General features: G+C 37.0%; 1 protein-coding gene across 1 annotated transcript in view; it reads left to right on the top strand.

Annotated features, from left to right (window-relative positions):
- LOC149795033 (glycine N-acyltransferase-like protein Keg1) overlaps positions 1-11,749 on the top strand; it is a 40,451-nt gene extending 28,702 nt beyond the window's left edge. The window contains exons 4-5 of the mRNA XM_089964701.1: positions 2,727-2,850; positions 4,752-11,749. Of these exons, the coding sequence (XP_089820827.1) occupies positions 2,727-2,850; positions 4,752-5,319 (692 nt within the window). The 3' untranslated portion in view covers positions 5,320-11,749. The remainder of the gene's footprint in view (positions 1-2,726; positions 2,851-4,751) is intronic.
- Positions 11,750-16,889: the final 5,140 nt, after the last annotated feature.

The following is a 16,889-nucleotide window of genomic DNA, read 5'->3' as shown; positions in this document are numbered from 1 at the left end:
ACAAATTAATTTGGAATTTTACCAATATAACAATATTCATAATCATTTAATCACATTTTGACACGCGTCATATACGTCAGCGAGGTGGTCAAATGGGATGTTGTGATATTGGACTCCTTGAAAGAAATTCCGATTAAAAATAATATGAATGTCGCTTTGTTTTAGTTATTGTCTGGTTATGTTGATGTGTTAATATCGTGTATTCCTTAGTAAGATTAATCGTTTTAAGATTCAAAGGAGTTTTCTTTTTGAATTTTAAATAATTTCTCAAGTCTTCTGATATTTTCTCATTTGTTCAATGAATAAGTTTTATGCTTACTGACCCTCTCTGAGTTATTATCTTGCCCGGGTGTTGGCATCCCACTCAAAGTTTCCCTGCCTATTATATCAATAATACAGCTAGTAAATTGTAGACTTCCGTGTCAACGCTTCCTATTTTTGATGAACAAGCTTTGTAATATCAGTACAATGACTTTTAATTTAAGCTTGATCAACTCGCTTCAGTTATATTTTTAGATTATAACGTGTGCAACAATTAGCACACACATTGCAGATTTATCTACTGTATGTTACTGACCATTTAATTTATGGGGTGGCTGCGATTTCTCTTTGGTCTGAGATATTGTATTGTTAATCTCGAGATAATATTTTTCTTCTTCAAATAATATCATAAGGTGTTAATTTACTTGAAATCAAAGCAAGATATTTTCCCAGCCATTGACAGACGGAATTTCTTGTTGGAATAGTGTTACGGCACCAGATTCAAAGAAATTGTTGATCCCTAATACCATTGCGGTATACCGCGATGTTCCGAAAATAACGCCGTATACGGTACCAAACTCTTGCATCGTTGTATGTACAAATATACAACTGTGTTCTATTTATATTCTTCAACAGTCTAGCCTTGAAGTAATGTACTCAAATCTAGACTGGTAACAGTGTTTCTGTTATATTTTGATTCTTAAGATTATGTTTTACTCTGAGCTGTGGCTTTATTTCACTGTAAAGAACGACGGTTCCACGAAGGCCGTCGTGTCTCTCCTGTGAACCGATCATTAATATACATTTTGCAGGAGAAATAAAAATACACATAATGTTCTCGTTTCTCACGCTAATACCGCCGTTGCTCAATACGTGTTTCTATTAATTCATTGTCTTCTGACGCAGCTGGAGAAGAAAGTGGGGCTATTCATGTTGTCATCGCTGAGAAAAGAAGTAATAAATTAAAACCAATATAGACGTATGGGTTCATTCCTTCAGTTTAGTCGCAACTTTATTAAACTGAGTGACGTGCTAGGTCAAGAACTAGTTCGTTTTTCACGCAATAAATTGGCCATTTCATTAAATCGACTCGCGCAAAGCTTTCGGAACGAAGCAATAAACACTATATTCTACACCATGTTTATAACGGGCCGTAAAAATTAAACATGATGTTGCCTGGTTAGTTTTCAAATGTACTTTCATCACATTATTGGCTGTAGCATGCCTAAGAAATGGGAGTGAAGTGCCTTTTCCAAGGATATATTGAGGCTTCCGACCCAGGCTAACCAGGATGGATGTCGAACCCGCTACCTTTGGATTACGAGTCTCATGCTGAATCAACTGAACTATTGTGGCTTCCAAAATATAATAGACACTTTTTAATCAGTGTTTTATTTTGTTAATTATGCGGGAGGTCGCGGAATCGAACCCCGGCCAAGTCATATCAAAGATGTATAAGAATGGTGCTAGTAGCTGCCTCGCTTGGTGCTCAGCATTAAGAGGTTAGTGTTAGGACTGGTCGGCTTGGTGTCAAGATAATGTGACTGGGTGGAACATGACGCTGCATGTCTGCGGCATGATGCCGCAGTGCTATGAAGTCGTCCATTAATTATGTCAACAAAATAGGGGGGAGGGGGTTTGAAGAAGTTTGACAATTGTTGACATGGGGGAGGGGTGAGTTCAAGATAAATTGACGTCAACAATGTTATTTTTTACAATAAATTTAATAAATCAAAAAAATAGGAAATTAGTCGGTGCGTTGGTATGGCACACACTCGCTCGCCCGTCAACAGCCCACCAGTTTAATCCTAAACCGGTTGAGCTCTTGCCAAGGAAGTCACAGTCTTGCATCATCATATTTTGTTTTTATTCAATGTAGATTGTAGACTGTAGATAGATTAACCACATATGGTATTAATCTGAAGAAATTAATGAATCAGCCACTATGCCCATTATAACAATTGAGGAACATTTGGCTTCCCCATGGGAAGATGATAGAAGCTAGAATATAAAGTCTCGATTTTTTCATGAATTCAAAGTGTTATAGTCAATTTGAAATTTGTTAACAAGTTAAAAAAATGTATTAAAATTTATTTGTAGACCTTTTAATTTCCATAATTCTATTTTTAGCATAAAAGCCAGCCGTATAAAATATTGTTAGTTTGGGGGGGGGGGTAAACAAATTTTATTGGGGGGTCACTGAAAGTTTGACAGTTGTTGACAAGGGGGGGGGGAATTGCCTAAAAATTGTTGACATAATTAATGGACGTCCCCTATACATCACTATAAACTGACAAACTGCGGACATCGTAGCGATATGACTGAATTTTTTTTTGAAGCTACGTTAAAAATCCAAATCTCTCCCTCTCTCTCTCTCTCTCTCTCTCTCTCTCTCTCACACACACACACACACACACATATCTTGTTAATTATCATTTACGGTTTACTTTTTGCTTTATTTACAGGAGTGCCACCAGACTTAGCCCCTCTCTTGACGGATATGTCCCGAAAACACTTGGGGAAACTGTCTTCAAAGGAAGTGAGACTCATGTACGCATGGAACAAGAAAGAACCACCCGAGCAGCCTGTGTAAGTATTTTGTTTCTCAATATTCCTGCTGTAGCATGAAAGCGTTTCATTGTGCACAATATTATGAATACTACATGGATTGAAATAAAATTCTGTTTATGATTTTATATTTGGAAGAACTATGCCAAATTTGATTTTCACCGTTTTCCGGCTTTTTTGACAAGGAGTTATACCCTGTGTTTGACTTAGAACTTTACACTTCCGTGTCGTTTCCGCTCGGTAATGCTTCAAGGACTTCATAAATTTAAATCAGATTTGATATGACTCTTTACATTTAAGAGATCTAAGTTACGGAGTTGTGGTCCTTGTTTCGTTATGAACTTTGCCCTTCCATTTCGTTTCCGTTTAGTAGCTTTTGAAGGATTTTATTGATTGGAATCAAATCGATCTCGGGTTTTACGTAAGAAAAACAGTCCTTGGTTGGGTTTTCTTTTCAGTATTTTCCAGCAAATCTTATAAGTGTTTTGGTCCAAGTTTGACTGAGAACTTTGCCCTTCAATGTCGTGCAACACGTGTGAAGGGTTTGATGAATTAAAACGAAATTTGGCAAGAATGCTTGCATTAGGAAGACGTATGGGAAAGCTTGATTTTTATTCTTATGTATACAATTTGAATGAGTTACGCCCTCAATCGCGTTAAAAAATTGCCCATCAATTGCATCATATGGGGGTGGGGGTGGAGAATCCATTACATATGGACACATTTCAAGTATCAAAGGTTATTATTTGTTATTTCCTTGGTTAAAGTTTTTGCATATGCAAATTCGCTTTTTCAGTACATTATACAAGCTATTCAGAACCATTGCAAAGTACAAATATGTTAACACAGCTACTGAACCTCTTTTTCTGGTGTTCTTCCTATCGCAGTTTCTATCAGATAGTTTTGCATGTGCTCTTATTTTTAGCTCAGTTGGTCATGGTCTAGAAAAGCTTATGGGATGGTCTTTTCTCACTAGTCCGTGGTCCGTACGTCCGTTCGTTGATACGAATTTGATATTGATTCTCTTCCTAAACTATATTGGGAACTTCCACGAAACTTGCACATACATTCAGTCCTTGGTCTATTTGTTCAAACGTCCCGTTTGACCGCCATCTTGATAATCTTGTTCTTGCTACTATTCCTGAACGGAAAATGATATCGACTTGGCGTTTTCGTCTGAAGACTTCTTATGACGTTTAGTTGGTCTTAATGAAAATGGTGCTGATCTGACGTCTGGTATTGCATCTCAACATCTATCTTGAAGAGCTTGTTGTTTCGCTATTCCTCCTGAATTGAAAGTATTATCAGAGTGGGAAAGGATTATGTTGATTAGATGACCAATATGGCCGCAACAATGGCCATCTTGAAAATTACCTAACTGAAAATCATATCAAATGGAGTTTTCGTTGGCAGGCTGATTATAATTTCTAGTTTATTCTGAATAAAAGTGGTGTTATTTCTGACCTCACATATGACTGCAATCTTGAAATTTTTTTGCCACAACTCCTATATGTTAAGTGATATGAAAATGGTTTTTTTTGCCAGAAGACATCTGATGGTGTCTGGTTGGTCCTAAATGAAACTGATGCCTATCTGACATCCAATATGGTCGCCGTGGTGGTCATCCTGAAAATCTTATCGCTACAGAACTAAATGCCATGTCAACATGGGGTTTTCACCGAAAGACTTCTTATGATGTCTGGTTGGTCCTGCATGAAAATGGTGCCCCGCAGACGACAAATATGGCTGTCACAATGACTATTTTAAAAATCCTGTCACAATTTTGCCTGAATGAATGATCATATTGACATGGAGTTTTCACCTGAAGAAGTCTCCCAGTAGAGACCTAAATGAAACTTCTATCAATTTTACATCCGATATGGCCGCTACAAAAACTAATTTGAAAATCTTGTTGCTCACAGGGTTCCAGAGGGCCTTCACCTTGGCAAGCTGCGTCCTGAACATGCCGCCGTGTTGAGGCAGGACTGGGAAGATAGTCGAGGGAGGGAGGACTTAGAGGGTTATTTCAGCAGCGTCATCGAGAACTTTGAGAGTAGCTGCCTCTCTGATGCTAAGGGAGAGCTTTTGGCATACACATGCATGCAGTATAATGGTTCTATAGCCATGATTTATGTTAGACCAGAGCACAGGGACAAGGACTATTACAAAATCATCTTCAACGATCTCACCCGAAAACTGTTAACGAAAGGGTACATTGTATACGGGTTTATCCCCTCCCATGACACCAGCCTAGTTACCATGCTACGAGAGCTGGGATTTGAATGGGTGCCAACGGGCGACATCCTATGGGTGCATTATGAGCCGGTCCAAATCAACCATGGATCCAGGACAAATACCGGATTTGAATCACAGACTGCTGAGCATTCTTACAGACAAGAATGTGAAACAAACAAAATGGGAACAACAGCGAAATTTATAGGCATTAACGCTATTCCTCTCGCCATCCAAAAATCCAACTGGAAGTTATGACAAGGAAAGTATATTAGAGATCAAAATTATGTTTCTAAAAATATATTAAGATATTTAAACTTTTCTCCGTTATGCAGTGTTGTTTAAAAACGTATTACGATGATGAGGACATCGTTGTGAATGCACTTGTTTTTTTATATAAAAAAAGACTACTTTGGTTGTTATTTTTAATCAGTGAACCTTATTTTAAGTTAGTGAATGACAAAGTTTTCAGTATTGTCTGTAACTTAAGTTGGACAGCAAACAGACCTTGGTTACGATGAAATTAAAAGTGATCCGCTGGAGTACTTATCTTTCCACATAGGTGTGAACAGGACTTCATCCAGAATGGGTATTTGTCCCATTCATGCAGTGATCCTGTGTAAATTGCATCCATTGTTAAAATCCCAATTCATACTTGCCAATGTAAAACGTGCTAGTCTCAGATGTCAGAATAAAAGAAATATGTAACCTGTTGGCAGCTACTCTTAAAGAGAAAACATGGGAAAACACGGGAAAACTGAATTTCAGAATCAAATGCTTTATTGCTTATGCAGGCCTGTAATAGCTTGTGAAGTTTATTTTACAGTTTTTTTAGGCTGAGGACATCCCATATACCAACCTCGTCATTTACAATGTTCTATCTATAAAAAATTTGAGAATTAAAATGAATGTAATAGTTTTGAAGAGATTTCAACATTACATTCTTACTATTAGATAGTCTGGTCATCATTGAAAACACACTTTTTCAATATTCTTTGAAATTAAAATGCATTATTGTTTGAAAAAACATAACATATATACTGTTCCATCCATTCCATTATTCCCAATGACTTATGAGATGGCACACGGATAGACGGAGTGTATTACCATATTTTGTGTCATTATACCCAATGATTTAGGAGATGGGACATGGATAGACAGAGTGTATTACCATATTTTGTGTAATTATACCCAATAATGCAGGAGATGGCACATGGATAGACAGAGTGTATTACCATATTTTGTGTCCTTATACCCAATGATGCAGGAGATGGCACATGGATAGACAGAGTGTATTACCATATTTTGTGTCATTATACCCAATGATTCAGGAGATGGGACATGGATAGACAGAGTGTATTACCATATTTTGTGTAATTATACCCAATAATGCAGGAGATGGCACATGGATAGACAGAGTGTATTACCATATTTTGTGTCAGTATACCCAATGATGCAGGAGATGGCACATGGATAGACAGAGTGTATTAACTTATTTTGTGTTCTTATACCCAATGATGAAGGAGATGGCACATGGATAGACAGAGTGTATTACCATATTTTGTTTCATTATACCCAATGATTTAGGAGATGGGACACGGATAGACAGAGTGTGTTACCATATTTTGTGTAATTATACCCAATAATGCAGAAGATGGCACATGGATAGACAGAGTGTATTACCATATTTTGTGTTCTTATACCCAATGATGAAGGAGATGGCACATGGATAGACAGAGTGTATTACCATATTTTGTGTCATTATACCCAATGATGCAGGAGATGACACATGGATAGACAGAGTGTAATACCATATTTTGTGTCATTATACCCAATGATGCATGAGATGGCATATGGCTAGACAGAGTGTATTACCATATTTTGTGTCCTTATACCCAATGATGAAGGAGATGGCACATGGATAGACAGAGTGTATTACCATATTTTGTGTCATTATACCCAATGATGCAGGAGATGACACATGGATAGACAGAGTGTATTACCATATTTTGTGTCATTATACCCAATGATGAAGGAGATGACACATGGATGGACAGAGTGTATTACCATATTTTGTGTCATTATACCCAATGATGCATGAGATGGCATATGGCTAGACAGAGTGTATTACCATATTTTGTGTCATTATACCCAATGATGCAGGAGATGACACATGGATAGACAGAGTGTATTACCATATTTTGTGTCATTATACCCAATGATGAAGGAGATGACACATGGATGGACAGAGTGTATTACCATATTTTGTGTCATTATACCCAGTGAAGGAACATGGATAGAGAGAGTGACAAACATATACCGACGTGCACTAATGTGATAACCTAATTACTCAAAGCTGTCTCAGAGATACAACACAACAGAGCACACATACCCCAGGCAAAAGAAGGCAATCTGCCGAGTTATGTTACCTTGGATGGCCGAAGTCTTCCAGTATTTTGATGAAAAAAAATTATATTCGTGAATAGCTTGCATATGTGTGTGAGTTAACTTATAGTTGTGTATCCAAGTGTGAACGAAATTTAAGAAATACAAACGTCTGGATGGTGTAATCAGTATAGATGCTCCAGTCCCAATGCTGGACATTGATTTCACACAGAAATACGTTCTTTTAAGACGGGACGTTTATTATCACTTTCCATTCGATTCTTGTTAAATGGCGTTTGGGCTTATATCAGTTTTCAGATATATATGTCAAGATGTTGTTTATATTTTCTGTCATTCAGAATGTTTGAAGGCGACTGCAAATATTCCATACACCAAGAAGTGACAGTTATTCTGTTTTGGTAACATTGTTCATACATATGTGTATTTGTTTTAGTAACATTGTTCATACATATGTTTATTTGTTTTAGTAGCCTTGTTCATATATATGTGTATTTGTTTTAGTAACATTGTTCATACATGTGTATTTGTTTTAGTAACATTGTTCATTCATATGTGTATTTGTTTTAGTAGCATTTTTCATATATATATGTGTATTTGTTTTAGTAACATTGTTCACACATATGTGTATTTGTTTATATTTATCTTATGAGCGAATGTGTCTTGGTATGCACCTTTAAAGCAAAGTAATCAAATATGTCAAGTGAATATATATATATATATATATATATATATATATATATATATATATATATATATATATATATATATATATATATATATTCCGTCTCCTACGAAGTCCATGTGTTTTTATACGCATATCTCGCAGGGAAAAGCAAATCACTGTGATGTGCACTTTACCTTTATGTGATATATTGAAATGATCATTAAGGAATCCAACAGTTACAATCAAAGCTCCATTTAATGATGTTGTTGTGTATCGCCATCTTGATGCTTCTTCGGCGTGATCTGCGTATCGACGATATCGGCAGAACGAAGTATATAAAAAAAACCACGTAGATCGGTAATATCATATATTTAAAAACATCGCTCCCACCACTGGTCCGCATAATTTTTTTCCCAATTCACTGCTATATGGGGCACTAATACCGAGTAACACATTTGGAGCACTAATGCAGAGTAGCAGGTTATTGTAATTAACTGTGTCCTTCAATATTAGTACATTTAATTCGATTCGTAATATTTGTTAGATAAAAATAGCAACTGTATTTCAGTCATTGGTTAGCGGAATAGAAACTAGTGGATTTTTTTCATCGAACTGTAACCTTGATATTTGTACGGCCAGCACGTGATTCCTTGCTAATACTGGATGGACAGTATTTTAAGAAGTGGTGATATGGCTATGCAAATTTTGGCTTGTGTAGGATAGAGTCCATCATTGACAGTCTTTAACAGAGTATCTGTTGACACTATTTGTCGTAAACGTCACGTCGAAAATCAAAGTTGTAAGTAAAGCATTTCTTGATGTTGTTGCCATATTTCAGCGCCTTTCTGAAAATTCTCCAGTAGGTCTCTATGAATCACAAATTGTGACGGCGGTGGGCCCCCTGACCGTTGTGGGCCTCCGAAATTTTGTCCTTCTTGATATACTCTATCCGCGGCCCTGAATATATTTTAGAAAGATACACGGTGACTGTCATATTAGAACCATGACATGGTGGGACCGATATACCGTAGAATAAATGTGATGTTCCTTAATGGCCTTTACGTGTTTCAAATTAAGTACCTGACAGTGACACACGGAACACCATGGACGGTAATGGTGCAATCCTCCGATTCGGTGGCGTCACTAGGATTGGTGTCATCCAGTGCAATAACTGATGGTGTCACCCCTATTGAACCTCCTTCCTGCACAAAAATTCAAAAATTTGATAGTCATATGCGGTAACTCATGGTGTCACCCCTATGGACCCCCTTCATGCACAGAAATTCAAAAACTTTATAGACAGTCATGTGCGGGAACTCGTTGTGTCACCCCCATGGACATCCTTCATGCACAACTTTTTTATTTTTATAGACAGTCATTTTGGTGTCACCCCCCTCTGATGGTGTCACCCGGTGCGGTCCGCGCCCCCCGCACCCCGCTGGTGACGCCACTGCTCCGATTATGTCAGTGATTTAAACATATTTCACCTAATCGTAATCGTCCACTTTGCGACTGGTATTTTCTTGATTACGTGAAATAAAGTAGATACGGTGTCTTGGATGTTTGGTTGAGTGATGCTGTTGCTGATCAACTAGCAGTGAAATCATAATTAATTACTTTGATATGTTATTTGTATTTAAATCTTCTAGCAGTGAAATCATAATTAATTCATTTGATATATTGTTGTTTTTTTAATATATCTCCGCAGAGGTATTAAAATATTAATTTTCTATCAAGGTCATACTGCTATCCAAAACTTAAAACAATGTTCAGAAACATTTTAAATTTGGAGAGAGGCCGGATTATATCAGATCCAATATCATTTTCAAATTAATAAAAAAAAAATGCTTTTCATTTAGGACACATGTTGGAGACCAGCGCTTCTTGATTGTACAAAAGGGGCCAAATATATAAACTAGTATGTTCGCTTTTATTTGTCTTTATTTTTTTCTTTAACTATTTCAGTAAATGTATATTTTTTTTTAGTAATTGTTACAAGAAGTATCCAGATATTTTCTTTGTTCGGTAATAGTTCCTTATTGTTCTGGTGTGTATGTTCCATGGTTTCATATTTTGTACATAAATATATTCACTCTAAGCATGAGATGATTGATCAATAATAAAAAGAGCAGATTCGAAAGGACTGTGTATTTAGCTGTTGTGCACAATTTTCTGTGTAAGCAAACCTTTTCCGGAGCACATAGAAAGAGCCGGACCTGAGGGGCTCAGCGTCTTTTCCGGATGCTTCAGCAAACGTTTGCACACAGAAGATTGTTTTGTAATCGTTGCTATGACAAAATCACTCGCTAATGACACAATCACTCGCTAAAGACAAAATCACTCGCTAATTACATATATTAGATACCAAATACCAATGTCTTCAAGTTTTCAAACTCGAAACTAATCTGTACATTTCCGGTGCTTGATTACGGCTGACCTCATTTTCACTAAACATCTCCAGATATCTTCCAGTAATTTAGATTCTCCAGTGTATTTAATATTTCTTTGGTTAGTAACAATGATTTGTTTGACAGCACATTCAGCACCGAATCCGTCAGGGTTTGTAATAGCTATACAATCTCGAAGTAGTAGAGTAGACAAACATTATTTTATGCAAGGCCGTTAATTATTGGAGAATTCGCTGGATTAACCCCCGAAATGTTTCTAACTGCAATGTATATCGATAACATTCTAATCAAGAAGTTTGATCGGCCATTTTGACATTGGCTTGGTATGTAATTAAGTATGGCCAGCTATCGTGCAGTCGATTACAGCTGAAATATCACAATGTGCTTTTTTTCAAGCTCTTGTTTTTATTAATGGGCTGTTTTTTTTTAAACCTGGAAATTAGAAGCATACTGATGTTACTGTTAATATTTTCTCTGCGAATATTTATAAAACAGCAGAACATAACCTGTAAACAGTTGACATTATCTCGTGGGATACCGCACGAAATATGCTTCTTCAGTGTTCTGCATATTGATAACCACTATTTTTGAGTATATATATACGTACTTTTTAATACGGAGTTTTTCATCCACATGATTTTATTTAATATATATATATATATATATATATATATATATATATATATATATATATATATATATAATCATGTGGATGAAAAACTCCGTATTAAAAAGTATATATATATATGATTAACTCGATACAAGCAAATATATCGTCTCTGCATTTGTTTACATTATTGGCGATGGTCGTGACCGTTACAAACAGAAACAAGGTCACATTGTTTTGTATGGTTGCTTGTATACATTTCATGGACGTATAAACAGCTGCTTCGGCAGAATTGAGATGCCCCAGGAGGGACGTTATTTTATAAGACAAACAATACTGGTGTGATCGTACAGACATTAATATAGCGGTTAACGCTTTTTTATATGCATGTTTTCGTTTGTAGAAGGAAAGGTAGAAAATAAATTTGTCTTTTCCGTTTTTCTTTTGATATGTCATAATTTCATTCAGTGTTTTACAACACACTGATACATTCATGTCATTCAGTCTTGCTTCAAGAAACACTTGACATATTTTCTGGTTGATAATATAATTATGCTTTTGTTATATCCAGTCTTTCTTATTTCATTAAATCATTACCGAATCTTTTATTTTATATCTGTTGATTGCAGTACGCATATTAATTATCTATATTGATTATAGACTAGATAGCTTACGATGCGTCGTCCGTCTGCAGACACTTTTTTTATAACTACTTCTCAACTATTTTGAGAAATGCTACGAAAGGTTTTACACACACACACACACACACACACTCCATATTATAGCAGTTGAAAATGTTGCCAGTCGGACATCCAGTAAAGTCTTGTTAGTGCTACTGCTTGTGATTAACTGGTCTTATTAACATGGGATTTTCACTAAAATATTTCTTATCATGCCTAGTTGCTCCTAAATGAAAATGGTGCCGATACGATGTCCAATATGGCCGTCAAAGCAGCCATCTTGACAATTTCATATCTCAGTACTATTAATACTAAACAGAAAGTCACACTGCCATGGAGTTTTCACAAAACCGTTTTTATAGCGTCTAGTTGATTATATATAAAAACTGAGCCCATCTTATATCTTGTTGATCCTGTATTTTAAAATAAATTGTGCCGAAAATGATGCTATCTTTTCCTAAAGGAAAAGTCAGATTGACATGGGGTTTTCACCAGACGTTTTTATATGATTATTACTTTTCTCTCAATGAAAATGTTGCTGCTCGGGCATCCAATATGGCCGACACAGCATCCATGCATTTTGAAAATATTGTTATCACTGTTCCTCCTGAATTTATGGTGATCTGATATCCAATAGGGCTACCAATGTGGCCATGTTCAAAATATTATCTCTTCCCACCTAAATGGATAGTCATATCAGCATGAACATTTTACAAAAGGCCTTTTTTGTAATGCCAAGTGGGTTCCAAATGAAAATGGTTCCAACAGTACATTCAGCGTGTCGTGTTGGCAACGACGACCGTCCCCTGAATGGTTGGTTATATTAACATGGGCAGTTTCACGAAAAGGCGTCTAATGATATATGTTTGGTCCACTGGTGCCAGTCTGACATCCATTATGTCCGCCACATCAGCTAATTTGAAAATCTTTTTATCACTGAATATCATGCATGGTTTCAAAACTTGCCAGTTAAAAGTAAGAAATGCTATGAATTCCTGTGAATTATTTTCGGCCAGTAGAGCATCAGTCCCTTCGATGGCTCTTGTTTTATGTCTTTATATATTCTACTGTCAATTTTTCCAGTGCGTACTTCAGTTTGTAGACTTCAAGTTAGTATCTGCCGATAACGTGTTCTACTTCCCAAATCGGGGGCCTAGAGTGGTCGAGTGGTCTAAACAACAACAACAACTTCCCAAATCAGTGGAAAGGCTGAAGAAGCAGATCAAGACTTAAATTTTACGAGACAAAGACATTAAAATGTCTAAAAAGTGATACACCTGTAAAACCGCCCTGCACTTACCATTGACTAAAGGATTGTTAGAACTCCGATACTGACAAATCTCTTTTTTTTTCAAGATGTGTGGATACATGATTGAAAATACACTCACTTCGTTACCAATGCCACGTAAACTTTTCACAGCGTGACACTAAAATGTGGTGATAACGGTATTATTTTGGAAGAATTTTTAGACGTTACTGTAGGTATAACTGTCGCAAATTGCGATTTACCAGCACGCCTAAGGACGGATGGTAAAACCATCGTTCATATACTACTGTAAAACACTAATGGCATCTCATTCCTTTTTTTATTTTAAAAACTGTCCTCTGAATTCCAACACGCATGTTTTGAAGTTTTGTGGAAAAGCAGGAGAAACTTTTAATTCTTCGTGAAATGACGTCCGAGGGAGAATCTTGATAACATAATCGAATTACCAACAGTACAAGGTAGATTTTACTGCGCTAGATTTTGACGCTTACCAATCGCAAAGCGCGTTGCATTCTCATGTGTATTAGAATATACTGTTTGCTCCGAAAAAGATATGTATAGGACAAATAATCTATACAGGTCATTGTGGTATGAAATCGGTAGTGAACAAAATATATGGACTTTGAACAATGTCAAAACCGAATGTGGTATGTTTCTATCTCAACAATACAAGACTGCCTGAAAATAAACAATTCAGTGGCAGGTAAACATAATAAAATGATTTCGCGAAATCGTCGTAAAATCGAGCAAAATCAAAACTTTATCTGCAAAAACAATAGCATGATAAATATAACTCTCTCAAACGCACGGACACATACACATACATACGTACACCCACACCACAAACCCACACCCACACTTCCTAGCAGCGATTCAAAAACAATGATAAGGATTACGTGGACGAGATGCCCCTGCAGACGAAGGTTATAATAATAATAATAATAATAATAATAATAATAAATGATGATACTTCTACTACTACTACTACTAATAATAATAATAATAATAAAAATAATGTGGACTTAGTATAGCACCTAATCTTTAGAAGTTCTAAGCGCTTTGTAATATTAGATAACACATAAAAACACACACAACGACAAGGTACGCAAAAGAACGCTGTCCGAATTACTTCGTTTTAACAGTGGGAACAATGAGAATGTTGGTGTGGGAAGAAGAGCGTAAGTTTCTAGATGGGGATACACATGGGTGAGGCCAGACAGGTATATTGGACTGGAGCCAGTCAACAAAACGTAGCATAGTGAACAGATTCTATGATTGATTCTGGATCGACCGGGTAGCTACTGAAGCTTACCTGTCAGGGGGATGTGCTGTCAGTTCTTTGTACTCTAAGGATGATCACAGCAGACGTGTTTTGAACGTTTTGAAATTTCTTTAAGTTACTGACATGAATCAGATAGAAATTAATTACAATATTTTAGTTTTGAAAATACTAATGAGCACAAGCTTAAATGTTGGCATCAAGCAAAAGAAAATCGCTAATGCACCTGGACGTCTCAGCTCCAGATAGGGGACGCCCATTTAGTACGTACGCATGGAAGGGGAGGGGGTAACCCAAATGCATAGGCTTGCGTATGGGGGTGGGCTGGTATACTGATAATGTACCTACGCATAAGAAAAAGAAGGGGGTGAAACCTCGATAAAAATTTGTCTAATACGTAACCTCTTTAAAGTTACGCAGCTTATTTGTTTGATGCAGCCTGACATTCAAAAGACATCATACTAATTCAGATCTTTATGTAAAGAATAGTAAATTTTATATCAGTCCTGAAGAATGTTGTTAGAACAATTTACTTGTCTAGCGAGCAGCAGAGGGGCTGTACAGACCGAAACTTTTTGCACAATAAACCCCTCCAGGAAACTATTCCTCGATAGAGGGCTTATTTCGACGAAATAAACCCTTCTATTCAGAATACAGGACAAAAAAAAATGTCCCCAGAAAACTCGAAGAGTTTCCAGGGACAAACTCGTTGAGTTTGCACTGACAACTTGGGTTACTTCAATAAATCTGAAACAGTTTCCGTGGCGGGGTCGTTATTGAAAAATCCATGGGTCGGGTCCATCCCCTCTGCTGCTCTGGGAAATGAGTTTCCAAGGAAAAACATTTTTATGTTAGCGGAATTAAATCATTGACAAATAAATAATGGCAAATATTGGAGAAGCACATACGACTAGATTAGCTCGAGAACGTCTCGAAGCAATTCAGAAATTTCTTCCTGTCCGTGATAGTGTCAGACAAAAATTACAACTAAGACAGCAAGCACGGGAAGGCTTTGCAGAGACTACGGAGGAATTATTTAAACCCGTGACCAAAGCTACTGAAAAATCCGCAGCTGTTACCAAAGAGGCTTTAATAGAGCAAAGGAAAATTTTACAGGATATTTCAGGTGGACTTAAACCCCCGCCTCCACCCGATGAAGTTGTTGTGTCAGTACCTGCTGGTAAGCGAGTAACAGGGAGAATTACTGACCCCGCCAAAAGATTTACGCCGGATTATATTGAACTTCTTAAAAATGTACCAGAAGAGAAATTACCTGAGACAATACTGTTAGGATTGATTAGAAGAGATGTGTCTTTAAACCCAGAACACGGTTCTATGACAGATGATAATTTTATCAAATATTCGTATCGTATACGTGAAAATAAAAAACAAATCAGCAGGGACGATACAAAATACGATAGACTTGTAGATGCTATACGTAAACTTGAAATTCCACCATCGCAACCTCAAGAAGAAAAATCACCGTTGCAACACACAGAACGACAACAATATCCTTCACGGCGAAGAGCAATAGATCCTGACCTAACTCCGTTAAGTGAATACGAGGCTGCATCTGAAGGAAGTCCGCGGGGCCAAAAATTCAAACAAACTAGGTCGCCGATAATTAGCTTAACAACATCTGATGAAAGTTTGCCTCAAGACATTTTATCCCCAAGAATTGTACCATCAACAGGGGAGGGTTTAGGATCCGGTTTTATTGCCTGCCCTAATAATATCATCGATGATGTATCACGGTTGGAAGTTCTCATCGGAGGAAGACGTGCCGGAAACAATTCTCCGGAAATTATAAATGAAGCCGCAGATATCTGTCAGAGACTATTTCAGCGTGGCATCATGGATATCAGCATCTACCGGGGGCTCATTGATGAACTCGCAGACGGTTACCACAGCGACTAATAATTAAATTTGCTAGCAAATTCAGTTAGATAAACAATAATTAAATAAAATGATACTACACGATTCTTTTCGCAGACCAAGAAGTGTCAGAGTAGTAAACTCACGATTACCAGTATACGAGGTTGTTTACGGAGATGGAGTCGGTGATGTTGTTAGGGATTTAGTCACAAGAATCGCTCCGAAAGCTGGACCGTTAGCAAAACAATTCGCGATGAAAGCCGCTGATGTTGTCAAGGATAAAGCCATTGGCACTGTTGGTAGTCTTGCCGGGAAAGCATTTCAATCAATCAAGGATCGACTAGCACAGCTGATACGAAAAAAAAACCCAGTCGAGAGGTTGGTGCCAGTAAAACTACCATCCACTGAAGCTATGCCGGCAAATGTTAGTAGCGTAGTAAATAAGGCCGTAAATCAGAAATTAGCTGAGATCGCAACAGCAGGAATTACCTCCAAAGCGTTGCAAGATAGTGTAACTGCTAATTTGATAGCTGGTAGTGGTTTCCGGTGACGATAACATTTTAATTAGATCATCACAAATAATAATAATGTTTGCACGAAAATCCAATGACGCGTTTGATATGTCCAAACCAGTACTTAAAG

This window comes from Sinohyriopsis cumingii, chromosome 7 (genome assembly GCF_028554795.1).
Source record: "Sinohyriopsis cumingii isolate HCF-2022 chromosome 7, ASM2855479v2, whole genome shotgun sequence".
NCBI lineage: Eukaryota > Metazoa > Mollusca > Bivalvia > Unionida > Unionidae > Sinohyriopsis > Sinohyriopsis cumingii.
The sequence above is the reverse complement of the archived record's forward strand: the minus strand, read 5'-3'. Positions and strand labels throughout refer to the sequence as shown.